This window comes from Columba livia, chromosome 2 (assembly GCF_036013475.1).
Source record: "Columba livia isolate bColLiv1 breed racing homer chromosome 2, bColLiv1.pat.W.v2, whole genome shotgun sequence".
Taxonomy (NCBI): Eukaryota; Metazoa; Chordata; class Aves; order Columbiformes; family Columbidae; genus Columba; species Columba livia.
Genome location: NC_088603.1, coordinates 75,788,635 through 75,811,345, shown reverse-complemented (window position 1 = coordinate 75,811,345; position 22,711 = coordinate 75,788,635). Strand labels below are relative to the sequence as shown.

General features: G+C 35.7%; 2 protein-coding genes across 6 annotated transcripts in view; one reads left to right on the top strand and one right to left on the bottom strand.

Moving 5' to 3' along the window:
- PIGN (phosphatidylinositol glycan anchor biosynthesis class N) overlaps positions 1-22,711 on the bottom strand; it is a 287,637-nt gene that overhangs the window by 146,042 nt on the left and 118,884 nt on the right. The gene's annotated exons all lie outside the window — the stretch shown is intronic.
- RELCH (RAB11 binding and LisH domain, coiled-coil and HEAT repeat containing) overlaps positions 1-22,711 on the top strand; it is an 83,167-nt gene that overhangs the window by 39,789 nt on the left and 20,667 nt on the right. For 4 of the 5 annotated variants that reach the window (XR_010470319.1, XM_065052563.1, XM_065052564.1 and 1 more), the window contains 12 exons: positions 4,446-4,558; positions 9,000-9,090; positions 13,567-13,638; positions 14,438-14,578; positions 15,261-15,425; positions 16,354-16,501; positions 17,131-17,287; positions 17,845-17,968; positions 19,050-19,098; positions 19,528-19,607; positions 20,472-20,578; positions 21,165-21,264. Coding sequence is in view for 4 of the 5 variants with exons in the window: in XM_065052563.1 (XP_064908635.1) it covers positions 4,446-4,558; positions 9,000-9,090; positions 13,567-13,638; positions 14,438-14,578; positions 15,261-15,425; positions 16,354-16,501; positions 17,131-17,287; positions 17,845-17,968; positions 19,050-19,098; positions 19,528-19,607; positions 20,472-20,578; positions 21,165-21,264 (1,347 nt within the window). In the remaining variant the exon portion in view is untranslated. Of the gene's footprint in view, positions 1-1,887; positions 2,005-4,445; positions 4,559-8,999; positions 9,091-13,566; positions 13,639-14,437; positions 14,579-15,260; positions 15,426-16,353; positions 16,502-17,130; positions 17,288-17,844; positions 17,969-19,049; positions 19,099-19,527; positions 19,608-20,471; positions 20,579-21,164; positions 21,265-22,711 lie in introns of those variants that run through there. The other variant, XM_065052565.1, reaches the window with a different exon arrangement.

The window sequence follows — 22,711 nt, the reverse complement described above, 5'->3', positions numbered from 1 at the left end:
TGTATTAATCCTATGATTAAATATTTTTTCATTTGTTAGTACCTGCAGCTGTTTCAGTTGCTGCAAGTAAATTTTTATTTTATTTACTGGTTGTCAGAGGCTAATTTACAGAAGAAATTTAAGATAATATTAATTCACAATGTAAGCATTGACTATTAGAGAAGATTAAAAGGAACACATTTACAAACTTGATCATAATGTCATTCTGCTGTATATATTATGTTGCCACCTGTTTGCCATATTATTACATTAATATTTGAAATTAAAAGAAAAAAAAAAAGCTATCCAAGCTATTGAAGTAACCAGTCTTGACATTTAACACTAATTAAATTTGTTCTTTGAGATAATTATTTTCCTTATGAACACTCCAACAAAAAGACTCTAATTAGTGAGAAAAGCTAAGACATAGAAGACTTTTGTCAGAATGTTAAACAAAAAAATTTTAATGAAGGCGACAATACAGATAGAAAATTCCTCTCTACCTTGTAGGGAAATTATCAGCAAAATAAACAAATGCTTGTTATAGGATGATTTTTAAAAACTTCAAACTTTAATATTTTGTTTTAATAGTTTTAATACATAGGAGGAACTGTTTTGTATATAGTTGAGAGGATACCGGTTACCATTCAAAAGCCACCCTCTTTTGACCACAGTGGCACAGCTGCTTCATACGCCAACATGAACATTGCCGTTATTGAGATCTTGAATCAGCGCAACTAGCAAATCCTGTTCAAAGATAACCGAACATGTTGCTGTAAGTTAGAGAGAAGTGGTACAAAGGTGCTACGGTCAAAAATATGTGAGTGTTTCTCTGGAGAGGCTTCCATGGACAGTTATGCAGGGGCGAAACAGAGAGAAGATGGGCCATTGCAGTTCCACTGTGCAATGCATTAGGTCAGCTTCATAGCATTTGTCCATCATTTACCTGTATGTAACTTACCTTACAGTAAAAACAAAATGACTTTTTCTTCTCTGTACATCTGGGTAGCTCACAGATGTAACCTGCCTTGGATACGAACTTAGCTTTTCAGTATTGGAGGCAAGACCTCTGACAGAGGATGTTTCATTTCATCAAGTTGCATGTGCTGACAGTGTTATCATGTCAGTCTGCTTGGTATCTAATGGGACAACAGTATCGTAGTTCTGAAAGTCACTCTTCCTGGTATAGTTGACTAACACCAACATGAACTATTCAGTTTTCCTGAGTCAGAAGGAAAAGGGAAAAGAGAGACTTCAGAATGAACAGGACATTCAGGAAGGATCCCAAATTAAACAGGAGTGTTGTTGGGTTTTTTTTGTTTGTTTGTTTGTTTTTAATATTTTTAAATTTATTTTCTTGCTTTCTGACAGTCAGCACAAGTGGTATTCCTTCCCAAGGAAGGCAGAGTGTTTCAAATAGCACTGGAAGTCCTCTCCTTGATTATTAATAATTATATACAGTGTCTATAACAGTGTTATATAAACTTTCTTCTTTAATTTAAACAGCCAAATACTGATACTATTTTGTCTTACTGGAAAATGTACCACTTTCTACAGCACTCTTCTGCTGGTTTTGAGAATGAAAAATCTGAGATTTATTAAACTAGTTTACACCTAAGGCATGGTCCTTAGTGACAGGAAGGAGTGAACTCGAACCAGCCCATAGGTTGTTTTTTGTTCTTAATCATCCTCAATATTCTGAGAAGAATTTGTCCCCGTTTAAGTCTTTGGGAGACTTCACTTGGCCTGTTTTTTGCATCTATGAGAGGTTTGTTCTTGTCCCATAGAAAGTCCCTTTTGCCTCCAGTTTTACCTTCCTGTCCATTAAGTTTATAGGGAACGCATAAAAGACTGTTCAAGACTTCTCACTGTTTCTCCACTCCCCCTGATAGAAGGAACTGTAGAAGCACTGATGCAGCGATGCAGAGAACACTCTATTCTCCCGTAGTATGCATGAAAGAATGTGACCAGTGGACAAGAAAATACAGCTAATTCCATCAGCTAGAATAACCAGCTTTCTGCAAGGTAAAGAACCAGCCTTGTATCTGCCCTGTATCAGTGGTGTAGGGTTACTCATTAGCCTTTCACACACAACTAGTAGTATCTAGGTGAATATTTTGAGGTGTTTTTCTTTCATGCAGACTCAGCAGGAAAAAGATAACTTTACTTCTTTCAATTTGAAAAGAAGCTTTGCAAAAATCAGTAAAGCTTATGGCACTGCTTTGAAATGAAGTAGTAGTTCTGAGTGAGCAGGTGAGATTTTTGAGTAGATACTTGAACATGCTAGGAAAATGAAACCTTGGTGATGGTTTCAACAAATGAAACAAAATACCCCATATCATAAAAACGTATGTGTCCCATTTCATGGGTTATATTATTTAAAAAAAAAATTCTTCATAAAGAGTACTTAAGAATAATTGCAAGAGCAATTGGATAATGTGAACTTAACATAGGTTCCAGAAAGTTAGATATCAGTAAAGCAACACAAGAATTTTTTTATTTAAAGGTTTATCTATGACGTGTATTCGTTATGGTGAGGTTAGTAATTATGTCCTGTATCTACAACTTGCAATCTGGTTTCCTTTTTAAAAGGTCTTAGCTGAATGTGTAAGTAAATGTTATTTAGAGTGGCAGGGGGGTTTATTTTCATAATAACTTTTAAAATCTTTTTGAGCTAAAATAGTGTTTGCAGGAGAGAAAATGCTTCTGTGAAGTGCAAAAAAAATGTTAACTAGGTTAAACCCTCAGGCTTCTCAGAACTTTAAATAAGCAAAACCTGAATGTTAAGTTTGCAAAAAATAAAAACAAACATGCAATTTCTAGAGGGGAAGTAGCTCCCAGCTGCAGAAAGTTATTTATGCTATATAATTCTTAAAGTTTCTTTTATACAGTTTGTCAGTTCACATTATTTTGTATTGTGCTATACCTATTTAAAAACAAACCTAAGAGCTGTCTCACTTTAAAATATTGAGAACTGGAAATGTCTGAAGTGTTCGAATTTATTTCTTATTTGTCCTTCTGTACTTTCAGATTTTTGAGGCAGTGATTAGGATATTTCCACATTCATACCTCTTTCTAATCATAAATTCCCTAATCTGTACCATAATTGGGTTAAATATTGCCAAAACATCTTCTAGAATGTTAAAATACATTTTAGGATGTGTCTTGGTCATCTTCAGGGGGAAAAATAGCAGGCTGAGTAGAATTCTTGTAAAATGCAAACAAAAGCTTATCTAGAGTTGACTACTTAGGCAATGCTCTAAAATGTTTTTTCCACATGGCCACCCTGTTTAATAGGCTTATTCTCAAGAACATCATGAATCGGTCACTTGAAATGTCTGAAGAAGAAATTAGCACCTCCCTGCAAAGTTATATGTAATAACTATAGATTTTTCCAGGTTTTGTGTAATCTTTCCTAAAAACTTCAGGAGTTTCCCACTGTCATCTGCTTGTCATGGCTTACTAATTCACAAAAAGCTTGTTTGTTGAAAGCGTCTCAAAAGTTAAGCAGTAGATGGAAGTCTCTGGGCTACTCGCCCATGTTTTCCCTGCAGATGCCTAGGTTTGCCGTCTTCTTTCCCCCCAACCTCACACTGTGATGTTTCTGTCTGTCAGATATTAAATCATATAGAAGTTGTGTGGCTTCCAAATTGGAGTAAAGTCTCAAGTCAATAAAGTCGAAGAAAGGGACTTCCAGTCTATGTTTTAGAAACATTTGTTTCTTCTGGGAATGAATACCATGAGTTTTGAAGGCATATTTAGAAAGAAGAGGGTCTTCACTGTTTTTAACAGCATTAAAGTTTCTTTCAGTTAATGTTTTGCAGAGTATTTTCTTGGTAGTGTGTTCATTAGGGGAATTGAATTGCTCTGAAAAGAAAATTCAGCTTCAGATGTTGCCTTTTTAGCGGGGACAGGGGGAGGGGAACTCCCACAACTTTAAATAGATCGTATAGTTCTCAGTCAACACAAAATCTCTTTGTCTGCAGTCACCTTTACCAATATATGTTTCTCAGTGCTTATTCAAACTTGTGCATAAAACTGTGTGCACACTCAGTTGGAAATGTTCATCTTTAACTTCATGGTATCAGAAATAGCTTTTTCTGTAGGAGCTTTTTTCCATAGTTGTCTGTGAAGCTGACTTCAATTGAGCAGGTAGGGAAGAAAATGTAAACTGTGATTGTCCTCTAATGCTGTTTACGGGTGATCTGCATATGTTGTCATGTTTGCGGAGCTTTTTACTTCATGTGCCGTTTCTCCCATGACGTTTCCTAGCAGTAAAATAATTCTAACTTTTGTAGACCTCCACTTTTCTCAGGTCATTTAATAAGAGGTCAAGACTCTAAAACATCTTCTCTGTTTTGATGTTATGTTGCTAGATTTCTCTTCTTTGTTTCTTTTGCCATTAATGAATATTTGCCCAAAGCATTTTTACTTTGTTTGGTTTTCCCCTACCCACAACTTTTTAGGAATTGATCCCACTCATACTGTGTACAGCCTGCCTCCATCCTGAACCCAAAGAGAGAGATCAGCTTCTACACATACTGTTCAATTTGATCAAACGACCAGATGATGAGCAAAGGTGTGTTTGCGTTTATGTGTTGCGGGACAAGAAGGAACTTTTTTGCTTTGTCAGAGAAGCAGAACTAATAGAAACTGGGTATTACTGGATTATTTTAAGCAAGTTACACTTAAGCTGATATTTTGTTGATCTAATGTTGACAAATTTATGTGGACTTCAGGGCTTTCCATTTTCACAACCTGCACTTCTAGTTACTGAAATGTAAGAATGTGCTTGTTAAGCTGCACAGCATTTCAGTTCCTTTTTTGTTTAAAAATGAACTGAAACGCTTTCTTAAAATGAGCTGTAAGATCATAATTCTTAGCAGTGGTTGATATGGAAATCAAACCAGCTTTTCTAAACATCTGTCTTACTGTGTCGTAGTGATCTGTACATTTTTAACTTAATTACAATGTTTAGTTGGGGAAAATACCATGAGAAAACAGTGTTCTTTCTACTTATGGTTCAGTACTATGGTAGCAATAAAAACTTCATAAGACTGAAGCAGTGATTTAGTTCTGACAGGTGTTAAGAGCTTTATTTAATTTTGGGTTAAGACTTTGAAGCAAAGTATCCTTTTACGTTGTATTGTAAATTTAGTTCTTCCTTAGTACTCAGGAAGCATGACTTTGTACCTGTCTTGATAAGAATATCCTTAAGGTTGAAAGACAGTACGCTAGCTGGTGTGTTTCCTTCTCTAACTGTGGAAAGATTTTTCATAACTGATCTGTAGCTCTTCATTGTTTTCATTAATGATGTTTTGTAAAGCATCTGTATCTATCGTTGCATTATTCTTTCTTCAGACAAATTAGGTTTTATCAAATAGTTGGAAAGCATTTCTTTTGAAGATTCTCTGAAACTGAAGTGTTCTGCTATCTTTTTAAGTTGTTCCTATGGTAAAATTTAGAAAAGAGGTACAATTGAAAGAGGTGGCTTTGGAAATGAAAAGTGCATGAATAAATAAAAGCAAATTGTAGCACAGTAGCACTGTGCAGATTCGTATTACAATGAGATGCAGTCCTTTTCTACTTCAGATTCATTAGAAATCTGCTTCTGAAAAGGCTGTCGTTGTCTAAAATGTTTTGAATGTCCCATGCAGATTGAGAAGGTAAAATTATTTTGTGGATAACGGAGGAAGGAAGGTACATCTCACTTGTAGTCCTTTGTAGTTAATTAATCATGGGATTCGTGGCCTATTGAGTAGATTTTTCAGATGCCTGTTTAGCTGCAGTTATTCTTTTCCAGCAGTTAAGAACGAAGAAAATCCAAGCTTTTTTTGTCTTCGAATTTGATCATTCTTTATTGTGAGTTAATTATTTATATCTAAAAATAACTCACATCCAAAATTTGGGAAGTACATGCTGCTGTAATCTCCAGGACAAAATGTATATACATCATATACATTTACATACATAAAAATCATAGTCTGTTTTAAAATTGCCATAAAACCTGACTGAAGAATAAGTAAAATTCCACCAAATAAAAGACATTCTGATTGCAAATTAAATAGAAAATACTTATTCAGAATTTCAGTTGGTATTTAATACTTATATAATACACTTCCACACAAATATATATGCTTGTTTTTTATCTAAAGTTTAAATAATATCTTAGCAGTCTTGTGTGATATGAAGTAAGCAAAGACTTTCAGGCTTACTCTCCAGAACAATGGTATTAATTATCTCATATCTTATTTGTTTACCTTCTGCTATACTGTACATGCCTACATTATTCATTAAAGTAGCAGGTGATAAGTTGACTTTTAAAATTTGTAAAATGCATGAGACTGAAATATGACATTGCATTTCTAATAAGGAACCCATTAAAATAACTCTTTAAATATTTGACCTTGTACAGTATGTTAACAGTTATGCCAAGAGCACGTATTACACTTACTGCCCATGGGAGAAGCTTTTTGGTGCATGCATATATAGCATATTGCCATAGTCTTGTATACTAACATTATATTTAACAAGGCCACTTTTATCCTCAAGGCTTTGCTTATTAATATACTATTCAGCTTTTCAAAATGTCTATGGAATTCCATTCTGCAAGGGAACAAATATATGTTAGCCTTACTTAAACTTCTTTTGGGACAATTATGTTGGTTTTGGAAGCTAAAGAGCCATGAAAAAGTCAGATTACTGTTGTAGTCTTTTAGGACAAGATTAAAACATATTTCAAAATGTGAACTCTTGAAGATTTCCAAGTAATGTACCCAGAAGCAGCACTCTTAATGAAAAAAGGCTAAACTACATTAAGTTTTAGTGTATCTAGTATGACTTTTCATGGGTCATATGATACCACTTCTTAAAGAGCACACATAATTTGCTTACATCTTAAGGAAAACTCGAGTAAGTTTTTAATGTAACCTCTAGGAGCGAGAAAAGAACCTTGAACTGTGTATTATAAGATTGAATTGCTTACCATTGCATGTGGTCACTTTCTAAAACATCTAAAAGATTTTAGTAGTATTAAATTATGTCTATTCTACTTGATAACTTCTGCCTTGTTCCTCTAGTCTGATTCTTGATTTCACTTTGCTTTCTGTACTGATGAACCAAACTAGTGATGAGACCTTGCAACCTTTCCTTCACTGAAATATTCACTGTTGTCATATATAAGGTTGAACATTATGAACATGATGAACATTATTTTTAATATTTTTATAGTATCTTAAAGCACCCTACTGTGTAGGCAAGGCACAAGGAAATCAGAATTAATTTTTAGATTTCATGCAACTTTTTTGAGAAGGTTTGTTTCAAAAAAAAAAAAAAAAATTTTTTTCCATTTCTAATGCAGAAAATTTCAAGTGTTTACTGTGTTCTGCTATTTGCTTTTTTAACATATTTTTAAAGTATATTCTGTTGCCCAGTTCTGTGATGAGTTGCAGCATGTACAATCAAAGACAGACATTTGAATAACTGGTTCGTTGGTTGTAGAACTCAGAATTGCCACAGGCTTTTGTCTCCATATTGCTATCACATATCAGCTGTTGACTTCTTGAGTCTTATCTAACATTGCATTTTTTTTTTCTCCTAATCTTTTAACCTTGAACAAAGGTCTAGTTCTCTGCATGTGGTAGAGATGAGAGGAAAAATAATAATTTTTAAAAATAACAACAACAACAAAAAAAACCCTAAAGATCTTGCTCTGATTGTTGGCCTAAAGAATGCTAGGAAAAAATATTTTTTAATAGACTATTTCTCCTTGAAGGGATTTTGAAAGTGAATGAGTGGGTTTTTTTATTTTTTTTTTAGTATATTGTATAATTGGTTAAGAAATAACCAGCAGAATCTCTGCCTTTCAACCTTAAGGGCATACTGTTAGCTGCAGTAAATATTCAGGAGTTTAGACATGACACTAAAAGGGTAATTAATTCTGGCTTACTCTCCACAAAGTAATAATGAACAAATTCTCAGTGATGTCTTAATCTTACTGTGGAGGGGATCAAATGAGTGTCTCGTGTCCACACATTATCATTTGAAAATGGTTGATATAGGCACTAAAAATAAATAGAACTGTTGAACAGCATACAGAGTTGGTATCAGTCCAATCCAACGGACAGGAAAAATAGGTAGAAGTAAAAAGTCTTAGCAAGATTAACACTCATTAAATAAACATTAAAATATCACAAATGACAGTTAAGTACAATTTTACTGAAATTTCAAATATATCTCTGTGCCTGTGAAATTAGTGAAACAACAGTGATTTCTTGCAAACTTTGAGGAATGTTAAAAAAATGGAGGAATATAAATACAAGTGACTCAGGTGGTCATAGATACAGACTGGTTAATTGCTTCCCTTTTGTAATGGGCTTTAGAAGGTTTCTGACAAGAGTAAAGTCCACTATTTTGGGAGAGATGACAAAAACTTGCACGTTAGAATGTTGCAAAACCATGTCATAAAAGAATTAAGTTACTTGTTTTGAAAGAAGTTCATTAAATCTCAGAAATGCTTTGAACTAAAAGCAGTACGTGTACTTGACTAAAATGCTGATATTATGATAGTGTTAAGTAGTTTAGATCCTTTTACTGCATGATGAATCATAGTGTTTAGTAATAAGAACTAATGAGAGTTTTAGGCGGAGATTCCCCATCTCCAACATTAGGAAATCGCAGATGTTCAAATCAGAGATTCTCAGGTTCTGGTTCTTGGAATTTGGGATCTGCAGGTTTCTGAAAGAGGCATATTAAATAGAAAACAAAACAGAATCATAGAATAGTTTGGGTTGGAAGGGCCCTTTAAAGGTCGTGTAGTCCAACCACCCCTTGTAACAAGCAGGGGCAATAGTGTCTTTCAGTGTAAGATTTAGCCTTCAAGTCAATGTGTATGGTGTGAGATTTTGACTGTAGACAATCACCTGTTGCCTGACATCATCTGCATTTCTTAACTTAAAGAATAGCATCTATATATTATAGAACTTCGTCAACAGATTAAAGTTTTAAATTTATGTTTTCAGACAGATGATACTGACTGGGTGTGTGGCATTTGCCCGACACGTTGGACCAACACGTGTAGAAGCTGAGCTTTTACCACAGTGTTGGGAACAGGTAACTGATTATTTTGTGCTTTATACTGGAAAATTATCTAAAAAATCCTAAATGTTGACTTTTATTTGTTTGAAGGGGACATTGTTTTGGTTTTGTTTTTCAATGAATGACAATTCAAAATATTTTTCAGAAAGATATTTTGATGTTCTTTGTCCTCATTATATATACTCTTATATAACATTAAAAAGAACTCATAAGCAGAAAATTTGTCAAAGACTATCTGAATGTTCTAGTTCCTGCGTATGTTTGTTGTATTGAAATGTAGATATGCACACATTCTTCATCAGTGTTGCCTATCCTGTTACCAGGTAGATGCCTTTATAATTTGTGCTGTAATATTCAGACTGTTGGAAATCCATTTTCATTCGAAGATTTGATTTGATGATTTTTATATTGTATTAAGTCCCTGGAGCTGTGTCCATACTTCAGCTAGGTTAAATTCTTAAACAGAAAATCTAAGTTCAAAGTAGTCAGAAATAAGTCCCCTGTAGACGGGCACAATTTTACACCTGTAAGATCAGCCTGAAGTTTATATGTGACTACTAGAACCACAGTGACCTTTTTCCACAGATATTCTAAATTAAAAGTAATACTTGAACAACCAAACTGAAATGCTCTTACTGGTTCATCTAAGGCATAGAAACAGAACAACGTGAGTTCAGGTGAAAATGCATGCTATTTTCCTACCATAATGAAGAAAAGGGAGTTCATTGTTGCCTAAAAGACGGTGAATAACTAAGCCATGACAGAGTGGTAATGCTTGCACAGTATTCCTGGTCTGATAATTATCTACTGTTTCTTACATAATGCAGCCATCTGTGTTTCACAATGAAGTCCAGGCTTTAACAGTCTTAATGCTTTCTGATAGTAGAAGTAAGCATTATGTGCAGCATTTCTGCTTATATGTGTGACTGATGTATCTGTTGATTAAATGAAGGACTTCTGTTAATAGTAGTTGAACACAAAATATTAGTGTTCAAAAGAAACAGTCTCACCTCAGCAAGAGCACAACTTCATCATACCAGTTTCTTGCTAATTGCTGATGCAAAAGAGAAACCAGTCCAACTGCAACAGTACCAGTATATCAGGCTGGCAAGCCATATGTCATCATGCATTTATTTAATGCAGTTTGCCAGACTTTATTTGCAGTACTGAAACTAGGTCATTATTTTCTCTGGCAAAATACCAGCTGAATCTCATTGTCACAAGACAGAGTTTGTAGAAGGAACTCAAAAATAGACATAATTTTCTACCTTTTCTCAGTAGATGCTTTAATCATGAAAGCATTCATGCAGTTGGTCTCCAGCCAAAATCTATTTACAGTTGCAAAGGACCGGACCCTCAGAAAATTCAGCATTTTCATCCACACATTCTGGAGCTAAGTGTTATCAGGCTAGTCTTTGTGATCTATTTATCTGCTTCTCACAGGTAGAATTTGATGGCTGGCTCATCTGAGTTTAGATCAAGGCTCTGTGAATGCTAGAAGTTCCCTCAGAAGTAATGACTGACTTCCAAAATGGTACCTCTGCTTAATAAAGACAAAAGGAAAAGAAATGGTTATAAACATTTTACAGTTATGTTTCAGCTTGGAAGGGCTAATAATCTTCCCTGAACATAAACCTTGTGGAAATTTGAGTCTGTCTTCTTCCAGTGTGTCTTGGCAATATCAGGGGTGATATTTATATTGCCTTGCCAGTCCACCTAAACCAGTTCAAACTAGTCTTTGCTGTTTCCCTCTGGTAGACAGAGCTCCAGAAGACAGAGTCTGTCCCTATTACCAATAGGGAATTTACATGTGGAAAGACAGCAGATAAGTCAAAAGATACTATAGGTATTAAAGCAGCCTGTTGTATGCCCATAATGTTTTTCATCTATGAAATCTCCATACTTTAAAAAAAAAACATTACAGGTGCCCTTTTGATGAATACAGGTCTTCATCTGTAGTTTCTCCTAAACCAGTAGAATTGAGAGAATCACAGAATGTCTGGGGTTGAAAGGGACCTTTGAACATCCTGTCGTCCAAGCCCTCTGCTTAAAGCAGAATCAGCTAAAGCAGGTTGCTCAAGACCAAGTCCAGCCTGGTTTTGAGTATGTCTGAGACTGGAGGCTCCATAACTTCTCTGGGCAATGTGTTCCAAGGTTTGGTCACCCTCTCAGTAAAACAGAATTTCTTGTATTTCAATTCGTGTCCATTTCTTCTTGTCCTTTCATTGGGCACCTCTGTGTTCTTTACCTCTGTACAGGTAGATACAGATACACATATATATAAGATCCCTCCTGAGCTCCCTATTCTTAAGACCAAGCAATCCTAGCTCTCTCAGCCTCCCCCCACGTCAGATACACCTCTCTCTTAATCACCTTTACATCTCTGTGCTGGACTTTCTCCAGTATGTCATCTCCATAGGTGAGAAGCCCAGAACTCTGTGCAGCACTCCAGATGTGGTCTTATCAGTGCTGAGCAGAGAGGGATAATCACATTCCTTGTCAGCTGGTGGTGCTTATCCTAGTGCTGCCCAGGATACCATTGGTCTTCCTTGCTGCAAGGAGCACGTTGCTGGCTCTGCTTGGTATCTGTCAGGACCTCCAGGTCCTTCTCTGCTAAGCGGCTTTCCAGCTGCTCTGTCTGTCCTGGTGCATGGGAATTACTTCTGCCCAGGTTCAGGACTTTGCGTGTCCATTTCTTGAACTTCATAAAGGTGCTCCCTTCCCTTTTCTCCAGCCTGTTGAGGTGCCTCTAAGTGGCAGTACACCCATCTGGGAGTATCAACCACTCCTTCCAGCTTTGTGTCATACCTGTTGGGATGCATTCTGTCTTGTCATCCAGGTCATTAGTGAAGATGTTATACATCTTCGTTGTTGGCCCAGAATCAACCCTTGGGGTGCACCACAGGGGACCAGCCCCCAGCTGCAACTCCTTGAACCTGTGATTGCTTCAGCTGGTTTTACATCCACTTCACTGTCCTTACCTAGTCCAGACTTCACCAGTTTGTGAATGAGGATGTTATGGGAAACAGTGTCGAAATCTTGCTGAGTCTAGATAAACAATATTCACTGTTCTCCCCTTGTTTGCTGAGCCAGTCATATCAGAAAGCTATCAGGTTGGTCATGCCTCATTCTTCCTATATAAATACATGCTGACTATTCTCAAACACCTTCTTGTCCTTCGTATGTTTGGAAATGCTTTCCAGGATTAATTGCTCCAACACCTACCCAGGAACTGATGTGAGTCAGACTGGCCTGGATTCCACTGGATCCTCTGTCTTGCCCTTCCTGAAGATAGCAGTGACATTTGCTTGCTTCCAGTCCTCAGGAACCTCCACCATTACCACAACATTTCTTCAAGAGTGGTCTTGCAATGACATCAGCCAGCTCCCTCAGCACTCATGAGTGCATCCTCATCAGGGCCAATAGACTAGGGTATGGCCAGTATGTTCAGATGTTTCTTAACCAGATATTTCTCGACCAAAGGCAAGTCTTCCTTGCTCTAGACTTTTGCATGGGTTTTAGGGACCCTGGACTACTGAAGACAAGTCTTCCCAGTAAAGACTGAGACAAAGAAAGCAGTGAGTACCTTGGTCTTTTCCATGACAAGATGATCATCTTGCCAAAGCTATACAATGCATAGCAAGAGAGAAATAAATAGTCACACCACATGCATATCCTATTTTATCTGTCAGGATCAAAACATCCAAATTTCCCTTTTTCCATTTTACCCTAAAATTTTTATTCACAAAGCATATGGAAACATATCACGTGTTTCGTTGTACAATCCTTATACTGACCATTAACGTTGACTCCACCAGGATGCAAACTTGGTTCCAAGGTGTCAATATTTGATTTGTAAGGCAGGATTTTCAAACAGCCTTTGAGTGGAAAGGGGAGGTGGCACAGAATCAAGAGGTTCTTGAGGATAGGAGCTGTTTTCAGTCACACTTTAGAGGCCTGATGCATTTATGCTGGATTTGAGAGCAGAACTTCAAGAGCATGCAAGTACTTTTTGCTTCAGTACATGTTTCCTTTGGACATAGATTGCTCAGCAAGAGCAAGGCAGTTCTGCTGCACTGGTTGGCTCAGGGCACTAGAGGGCACTTGTGTAGTTCTTAGAGGAACAGCGCTCCTGAACGGTTGCACAAGAGAAAATATTTCATGGCGTGCCAGCTCAGAAGTTACTTATATTCTTTAACAGTAGCCCATATGCTGCTTTCCGCACTTATTTTTACCTCATATACATACGTGCTTCTTGAATTCTTCTCTTACTATAAGCTCTGTTTTATAGGACAAGTAGAGAAGGCTTTCTCTGCCTTTATGCCTCAGTGCAAGAATTTGGGGCTGCTCAGTACCCATATGCAACTTGTACACACACATTCAGCATTTAACTAATAAGAGCAGACTTATCCCTCCATTGCAGTTCGCTCTAACCACACTTTGGATCCTGGTTGCTGCAAAGCAAATCACCATTTTGTTTCTCTTTACCAGATCAACCACAAATACCCAGAGAGACGGCTACTGGTAGCAGAATCTTGTGGAGCTCTTGCACCTTACCTTCCAGTAAGAATTAATACTGACTCTAAATACTTTGCTAGTGAAAACAAAATGAAAATCTGTTACATAATGTAAATGTCCTTTATCGATGTAGATATTCCAAAGTGTGTATGTTATGCATAGTCACTCACATTGTCTTCTGCTTTATATTACACATGTGAAATTCAATCAATCACATCAAGGAGGAGATAGCTTATTATAAAGGAATACAGGTCAGTCTAGCTATAAAGTGTACTTTAAAACAGTATATTCTGAAAAAATCATCTTTGTTTCATTAAAAATGCAGACAGGTAGAACCAATTAAGAAAACAAGCTCTGAAAAAATAATCAGCACCCAACAATAGTGTTCTTCAAATGCTTTGGAATGTTACATCAAGAGTGCTGCCAGTCAGCAATAGCAGTAAAATTAAGTCAGTGGCAAACTAGAATTTGAAGCTTCAGAGAAAGAGGATAATAACCCAAATTAAAACCCCACTTCTCCACTTCAGCAGTGCAGTGATTAAAGATTCCGTTTTAAGTCTAGACCTATGATAGTTTTTTACTGTTAGTTATTTTTTGGTTCCATATGAATTAAAGGATCTGAATTTTGTGCTTAGTAGGACAAAAGACTCTCTAATGAGGCTACTGACACTATATTCATTCATCTTCTGTTGTGAAAGCTGAATGTGTAATATTCATAAAGGGATCTGTGGTTGAAGGAAGGGCTTTTGTTTGTGAGCATTAATAGAAGTGCAAATTCTTTGTAAAAATTGATAGAAACCCACATTTCTTGTTAACAAATTTCTTGTTTCTTGTTTACAAACAGAAAGAAATTCGTAGTTCGTTAGTACTTTCCATGCTGCAGCAAATGCTAATGGAAGATAAGGCAGATCTGGTACGAGAAGCTGTGATCAAAAGCCTTGGCATCATTATGGGATATATTGATGATCCAGACAAATATCAACAGGTATAATTTAGTTTGGGTTCTGTATGTATACAATGTCTTCTATGGCTATATCATGAATAGGGGGATGTATAATTTCATGTATTTTTTATTAAATCTTTCCAGATAGTTTCAAAAATTTTGATGGCTTATATGAACATTGATTTTGTTGTATCACCAAGAAGAAAAAGAAAACATACACTTAAAAGTCTCTTTAGAACCTCAGGCATAAGCCTATACAGAAGCTTCTCTGTTAATTCATAATTTGCCTTCAAGAACATACCACTTCATTGCCCACCTGACACTATTAGCCAATTTGTTGTCATCACTTGCTAACAGAGATTTGTCTGCTACAACAAAGTCTGCTTGTAGTTCAGTATTCTGCCTAGTAATGTTTCAGAGAAGTGAAAATGAAGAATTTCTATTTTTCAGTTTTTGAAGGAAGAGTGGTAAAGTGTGTTTGTATTAATTCTGATAATCTGACTGTAGAGAAATACTGGCAGGATGATTGAACCACCTGCTGTTGACCTTCGTAGGTGTGATGGGAATATCTATTGAAAGCCCTCCATGTACTATCTTGTTTTATTTGTATTAGTATAAAGTTTTAAAAATAAATGGTAATCTTTTTGTAGTCTGTGTGTCTTGTCTGGGAAACTCGAGCGCAAATTTTAGGAAAATAATTACATTCTTTACTATCTTTTGCCAGGGCTTTGAACTGCTGCTTTCAGCTTTAGGAGACCCTTCAGAACGTGTAGTTAGTGCAACACATCAGGTATTTTTACCTGCTTACGCTGCCTGGACAACAGAACTGGGAAATCTGCAGTTCCATCTTATACCTACACTGCTTAATAAAATTGAAAAATTGCTCAGGGTATGTGTTCAGCTGTTTCTACATTGGAGAATTATCTTGGTATCTTTGTTAAATAGGCAGGCTTTTTAAAAAATACAAAAATGTAAAGAATCACTGCTTAATGTTCTATGGGAGAAACATTTTCTGAAGACTGTTGTAACTCTGAAACTTTTAGTTGTCCTTTGGAAGCATGGAAGGAGGGGAAGAAAAAGCCACACAGCAAAAACCCTCAAAAGCAAACGCAAACATATTTTTCTTTAACAATGTTTTGCTTTATAGCCAAATAATCAAAATGCAGTTCAGAAAACACTTTACTTGGGGCTGTGACCAGATAATATGTATTATTCTGAGTGTATTTTTGAGTGCGTTTGCCCTGTATTTAAATTACTTTAACTGTCCTAATGCTGTAGTTTTTAATAAAGTGCAATATTTATTAGACAAGAAAAAAAGGAAGTAGAATCAAATGGTTTCGTTAGGTTTCTTGCGGTTGAGCCAGTATCCCCGAACACTTGATTCGGTAGATAGCTGAAAAGTTCTGGAAAATAGCGTATCTCATAATGATCTAACACATTTAACCAAGATGCTTGTTTTCAGAGTGTAGACAACTAGTTTCTCCAGTTTTTAGATGCATTGGCCTCTGAGACTAAGGATTCACATTTCCAAAATGTGCTGAAAAATATTCTATCACAATATCAGTATGTTCATCAATATGAACTACTAAATGCCAAAATCTATACTGCTTGAATCTGTTGAGTAGAAGTGACTTAAGGGTGACAAGGGGATTCAGATAGTGACACAAAGTAAGCTCGTGGTTATGATAATTACTATATAATTAGTGTCTCTGTGTAGAAGCTCATCACAGACGTGTTGACCTCTTGCCAGGGAGTACACGCCTAAGCAACAGATCATCCAGCCCAAAAGCTTTAAGTAAATGTCCTGTTTGTTTCAGGAAGGAGAGCATGGCTTGGATGAACATAAGCTCCACATGTATCTGTCTGCTCTGCAGTCACTGATTCCTTCACTGTTTGCACTGGTGCTACAGAATGCACCTTTCACAAGCAAGGCTAAACTTCAGGGAGAAGTACCACAAATAGAAGGTAAATGATTCATTTCTGATATGTGGAATTTTTATAAACTGTATAATTCAGTGACAAATCTCAAATCACTATTAACTGCAAAGGAAGAATTTCAGGAAGTAGTCCACAGTCCACATGTATTTGGGTTTTGTGTGTTTTTAAGGCTAGTGCATAAACATAAGTTGCAGAGGCTATGTGTAAACTTTAGATTTTAATAGCAAACCATCCGTACAGTAATGATTTATGTCGACAAGCCTTTACTTCTAATCCACCTGTTCTTTATGTTGTATTTTCATATATAGGAAGAACAGAGAAAGAAACTCAGTGAAGAGATTCTGTCATGTTGTGAATTTTATTTCTTGAATGTTGCCAAGTTGACAGAGAGAATATTTTGCTTTTTTTAAAGGCAGATTCCAGCACAGGAAGATTTGTCATGACTTTTTTCTTTGTTCTGTTTTTCCCCTTTTGGGAAAAGATCTTTTTATTTCCTTCCCTCCCTCTGCTCCTACTTCATTCCTGTGAAAGAAGTCAGATACCCTTACACAGAAGGCACTCAAGAGTTTCAGCTTCCTTATCTGTCTCTACTTACATCACTTCCAAGATATTTTCACCTTCTCTCATTCGTGATCGCCTCTTCTCTGCTGTTACAGTCACTAGATTTCCCCGACCCGTGTCACCTCTTCAGGATGTGGCCATCATCATTGGAAGCCGCGAACAACTAGCAGTGTTGTTGCAACTATACGACTATCAGCTGGAACATGAGGGTACCACAGGCTGGGAGACTTTGCTATGGGTAGTCAATCAACTGTGAGTTAATTCATAGCTTGTCATTTCTAATTTTAAGATGTGTCAAAACTAGTAGCTCTTAAGCATGATTATGTTTAACAGTTATTAAACATAAGAATTTTAAGTATAATTGTGTTTAGGAAGCATTAAAGAGGAAAATACTTAAATTTTTAAGCATTTTAATTTCCATATTGAATTGACTTTGATTTTTTCCAGAAAATATCAACTGTCTAGCAGAATGTGTAGTTAACTATTTGCTCCAAAAATTACCTCTTGCATCTTTGCACTAGTGTAGTCAATTCTATGTTGAAGTGGAGATTGTTGTATTCTGAATATTTCATGAAATACACTGCTCTGTAGTAACAGATGTTTGAAAATGTAGGTCGGACTTTTCTGGCACTTAAACCCTTGCTTTCTTCAAGGGTCAGGAATTGTACAGAACACGTAGATAATTTTATTAGAACCAGTAGTGCTGTGCCTATGTATGTAATATAAACAGTAAATCTATACAAATACAACTGGAGATAAACCAAAAGATCAGAGTAGTGGTTAATATCCTTTTGTTTCCTGATTTTTAGGCTACCACAGCTTATAGAAATAGTTGGCAAGATCAATGTAGCATCAACTGCCTGTGTCCATGAGTTCTCTAGGTTCTTCTGGAGACTTTGTAGGACATTTGGGAAAATTTTTACAAACACTAAGGTAAGATATTGCCTTAAATATTCTACAAAAAGAGTGCTTTGATAATATATATTCTCCATATTTATGGTGTGTCTGAATATGTGTACTTTATGTGACCATTTGTATTTGCATGTCACACTGATGCTTTTCTATATGTATATTTCAGCCTACTGTTTTTCAGCCTCTGTCTGCCTCCTTTTGATTTCTTTTTTTGACCTTTTTGGAAGGGTTTTTTCATCTTGCCCAACAAGCAAGCATTTATTTTTTTTTAAAAACTATGTTCTTCATATTTGCTTTGCGAATGGCACAGAAAGTGGGAGAGATTATCCTAATTCCAGTGATTTAACAATTGCCTTTCTTCAGAACAGCATACTGTTCAGTGTTAGTGGCGTACATAAGTACTCCAGCCTGTAGTTGATTGGAAATTTAGAATTAATGCTTTCTCTACTCAAAATACTTTCTATAGATGATAGCTAAACATTTTTATCAAGAAATACATCATTTTTCTCAATAAAATAACTTCTGAATATAATTAAAAAATATTTGAAAGGAAAATTGTAAAACACAAGGGACTACCCAAAGATAAAATTACAGAACAGGGTCAGCATCATGTGCTGGCTACACAGAGGAGAAGAAAAGCCAATCTCTGGTCTTTGAAAGCCCCTTCTGTACGTTATCTTTAGAACCCCTGCTTCTATAAAATTGTTCTGATACTGATTATCTCAGCTGTATTTTTGTGAGAGAGCACTTCATTGGTACTAAAGATATAAAACAAAACCTTTTTTGTTTTTTTTCCTACATATGGCTTGGTGAACTGTAAATCCTAGAGCCCAACTAAGCATATTGCAAAGAGATTTCAACTTTTGGTATCATGAGTGCTAAATACTGCTATCTTTGTGTGGATACTTAATAGAAATTTTTACATTTTTAGGTCGTACTTGCAACTTTTATAAAGATTTCTATGCTTAAAGTTTTTTTTTTCTTTCTGTGCATTGAAAATGTCCTTTTTTTTTAATTTATTTTACTATTATTATTTTTTTTCCTAAGTTAACTGACACTGCTAACAGGCTTTCTTATATGGGGTTCATTGTCCTTTGTATAGGTAAAACCACAGTTCCAGGAAATTTTAAGACTTTCTGAGGAAAACATAGGTAAGTAGCATTTTACTCGAATAAAAATTGATCTTAAACACAACCGGAAAAACACCTGCCAATCTGTGATTCAAATAATATTTTCAGATAGCAGTTCTCAAATTTGTCTTCTTTCTGAAATGTTGAATATCTAATCTTAATCTGAATGAAACCCTGGCTTTGTAGGTTGTGTGTGTGTATAAAGTAAAAATAAAATCTCAAATCCAAATACCACTTCAGTATTAATTTAGCACATGTGCGCATAAATTTATGTCTGTAAATTTTTCATGTATATATAAGAAGGTGAATATACATAATACTTATAATACACACATAAATCTCCTTTTTATATATATATGAAAACATAAAACATATAGTATATATATTACACGCATATATGCACAGCTATGTATTTGTATAAAACATAAATTCTTTACTGTGTTTTATTAGATTCCACAGCAGGTAACGGAGTGCTAACAAAAGCCACAGTTCCCATCTATGCAACAGGGGTCCTTACATGTTATATTCAGGTAGGTATTTTTCTGTTCCTTTGTTGAACGTATAAGAATATGTAAAATCTATTCTTAAAAAAAAACAACTAACTGTTTGAAAACTCACAGTGCTCTTGTGCTTTGAAGATAGCTAAATAAGTGGACAGCTGTGAACACATTTAAAAGCCAAGTTTTCTGGTCAGGTTGTCTGCTACATTTAGATGATAGCCACCTGTGTTAAAACCTGAATTCGGTAAATTTTAAAAGGACATCTTCACCACTGCTAACTCTCAGACATTCACAGCTGCCATGTGCTTCTGTACGAAATACTAATGTTATTCCATAAGTGAGTTCTTGGCCATTTAACTGTGACCCCTGCAACCATGATTTTGGAAAATTTACTGAAACGGATAAGTAGGTAAATCACTATTTTGGGCACAGTTGGAGTCTTAAATTGTAGTGTTACCTGGTACTAAAATAAACACTCCATGCATAATACTGCCCAACCCTCCAGTCACCAACAGTTATGGACTGGCATATACCTAGTTTACAGGAAAAAAATAAATACTTCATCATCTCACAGACTTTTAGTGGACTGTGAGCAATTACAAACTGTCAGGAGCCATGAAAGTGCTTAAGTCCTCTTCTCAAAAGTTTCTTTAGTAAAACTCGTTGGGTAATTTATGCACAAGTGTGTGCTTATTTGATGACATACAGAAATAAAATCTCTTGCCTTTCCTTGGAAAGGTTCTTGTTCTTAAACCACATTTGCCAAGTTCATAAGAAGATTGTTAAAGGCTAAATCTAGTTTGTTCTTGTTCGTAGTCTCTCTTTCATAACTGTAGGCCGTCACAACCGCAGCAATACTTGTGTTACATTCAACGTTGTACACTCTTCCTGCAGGAAGAAGACCGCAAGCTGTTAGTTGGATTCTTAGAAGATGTAATGACGATGCTTTCACTGTCCCATGCTCCTCTTGACAGCCTGAAAGCTTCCTTTGTGGAACTGGGGTAAAGAATATACCTTGGAGTTGGGTCAATTTAAATACATCAGAAGGGTTTTTTTTATGAAAAGCTGCTAATCTGGCTGTGATTTTAATAAGTGAGATGCTATGGATGAATAAAGGGTACACTTGCTTTTTTCCCCTTGGTGTTTCACAAAATCTAAACTTTTAATCTCTAGATTAAAAATGTAGTGGTAAAAAAAATCTGAAGTGTAAAAAAGGAACACCAAAAAAAAAAAGGCAAAAATCAGTCATTGAGGATAAAACAGAAATTCATTTTTTGTTTCCCATACTATTATGTTTTCTAGAGACGTATGTACATTCAGTGCAGTGTCATAATTTATTGAAAATTATAGTCTTAAAGGTTTGGGGTTTTTTTAATGAACTTCAAAATGCAAGCAATTTTCTAGACAGCAATGTATTGCATGTTCTTCAGACTGAGATAAATGTTATGTGTCCTTCAGAAAGGATAAATGTTGGAGTTTTAGATTTTTTGAGCCATGGATTCTTGAGACTACATTTTGTAGGCAGGGAACATAGTTGGGGTTTGGGAGTGGCTTTTTTTTTTTGATTGCCCAACTGTTTTCTTTTAGTGCAAACCCAGCTTATCACGAGCTGCTATTAACTGTCTTATGGTATGGAGTTGTCCATACTTCTGCTCTGGTTCGATGTACAGCTGCTAGAATGTTTGAGGTAAGTGTTCCCCAACCTTTTTTACACCTTTTTAAAACCAGAGCGTATTTTTTAAAATGGTAATTCAGATTATTTTGCTACATTCTTAAAAATTACAAATTGCTTAAGTTGTGCACTGTGTGATGGAGCAGGAATTGTGGAGCAGTTGTTTCTGTGTCTGTTGTGTGTTCAGCGGCACATCTGTCATTGAGCAACTTGTCATTAGCCACTTGCAAGATGTTTCTGTAGTAACTGTGTGTGTGTTCCTTGATCTGCCGCTGCCTTAGTTGTTGCATTCTGATTGTTGCATGCTGCAAAACATTTTCCACTTATGAAAATGGATTTCATTGCTAAACTCTGTTCAGACTGGAATCAAATCCATCATCAAATATGTTTGCTTAGGTCTGTAGATAAACATAACCAAGCATCCCTCTGAGTTTTAACAATTGCTTTTGCTACTCAACACATCATCAGTAGCCTAATTCACAAGTTAGTGGTTTTCAATACAATCCTCTTCCTTTGTAATTCAAAGGAATTTCCATTGATCCCAAATGTGGTGGTAAAAACACGCATTTAACATATTACGTATTTTTTGTAAATCTGAAATAGTTTACGATTACTTTACTTGACAACTAGTGACAGTTTCATCTTTCCCTTAACATCTATAAATTTGTTCTGGATAAAGACTCTTACATTCAACTAATTAGTTTGCTTTTATTTCCATATCATGCCTTTGTTTTATCAAGTGTTAATTAAAAAGAAATGTACAAAAAGCATATTTCTAATGATACCATCACAGTGCATTCCTTTTAAAATAAAAAAAAAAGAAAAAAGAAAAATAAAACACACTTATTTCTTCCACATTTGACTCATTTGGATAACCTTGCAGTGGACCTGTAGCTGAACCTGCCACCCTGTATCCATTTGCAAAAACAAATCTCAATTCCACGTCTGGAAAAAGAGCACTTAAGGTCACCATTACTGTTCTTTACTGCAGCCCTGCAAGCCGTTGCAGATGAAGCACTAAAAGATCACTTTAAGACATAACCTGAGACTTCTATTGAAAAGCTCCAACCTTGTATTTTTTTTCTTTCCTTTAAAATTTTTAGTCACCCTTAAAATATTTTTGCGTTCTTGTTTTTGTTTTAACTCTAACAAGAATATTGTTTATATTATATAACCTTATATTAATATAACCTTTTTTTTTATATAAGCATTAGCCAAGCATATGAAAGACCTCAGTTATAACACACTGTTGTCTTGCTTGCAGTTGCTTTTTGGATTCAACTGCATCTTGATTCTTTTTAGGCAGTCCTGCATGCTACTTGACTGCTTGTTATGCAATATACATCAGCTTTTACTAAAGCACAGGCAACTTTGTTGCAGACACTTTAATCACTTGAAAATAGTATCATATTGCCACCTCATTGGTAGCCATAGCATGTATATTTATATATGGCAATATATA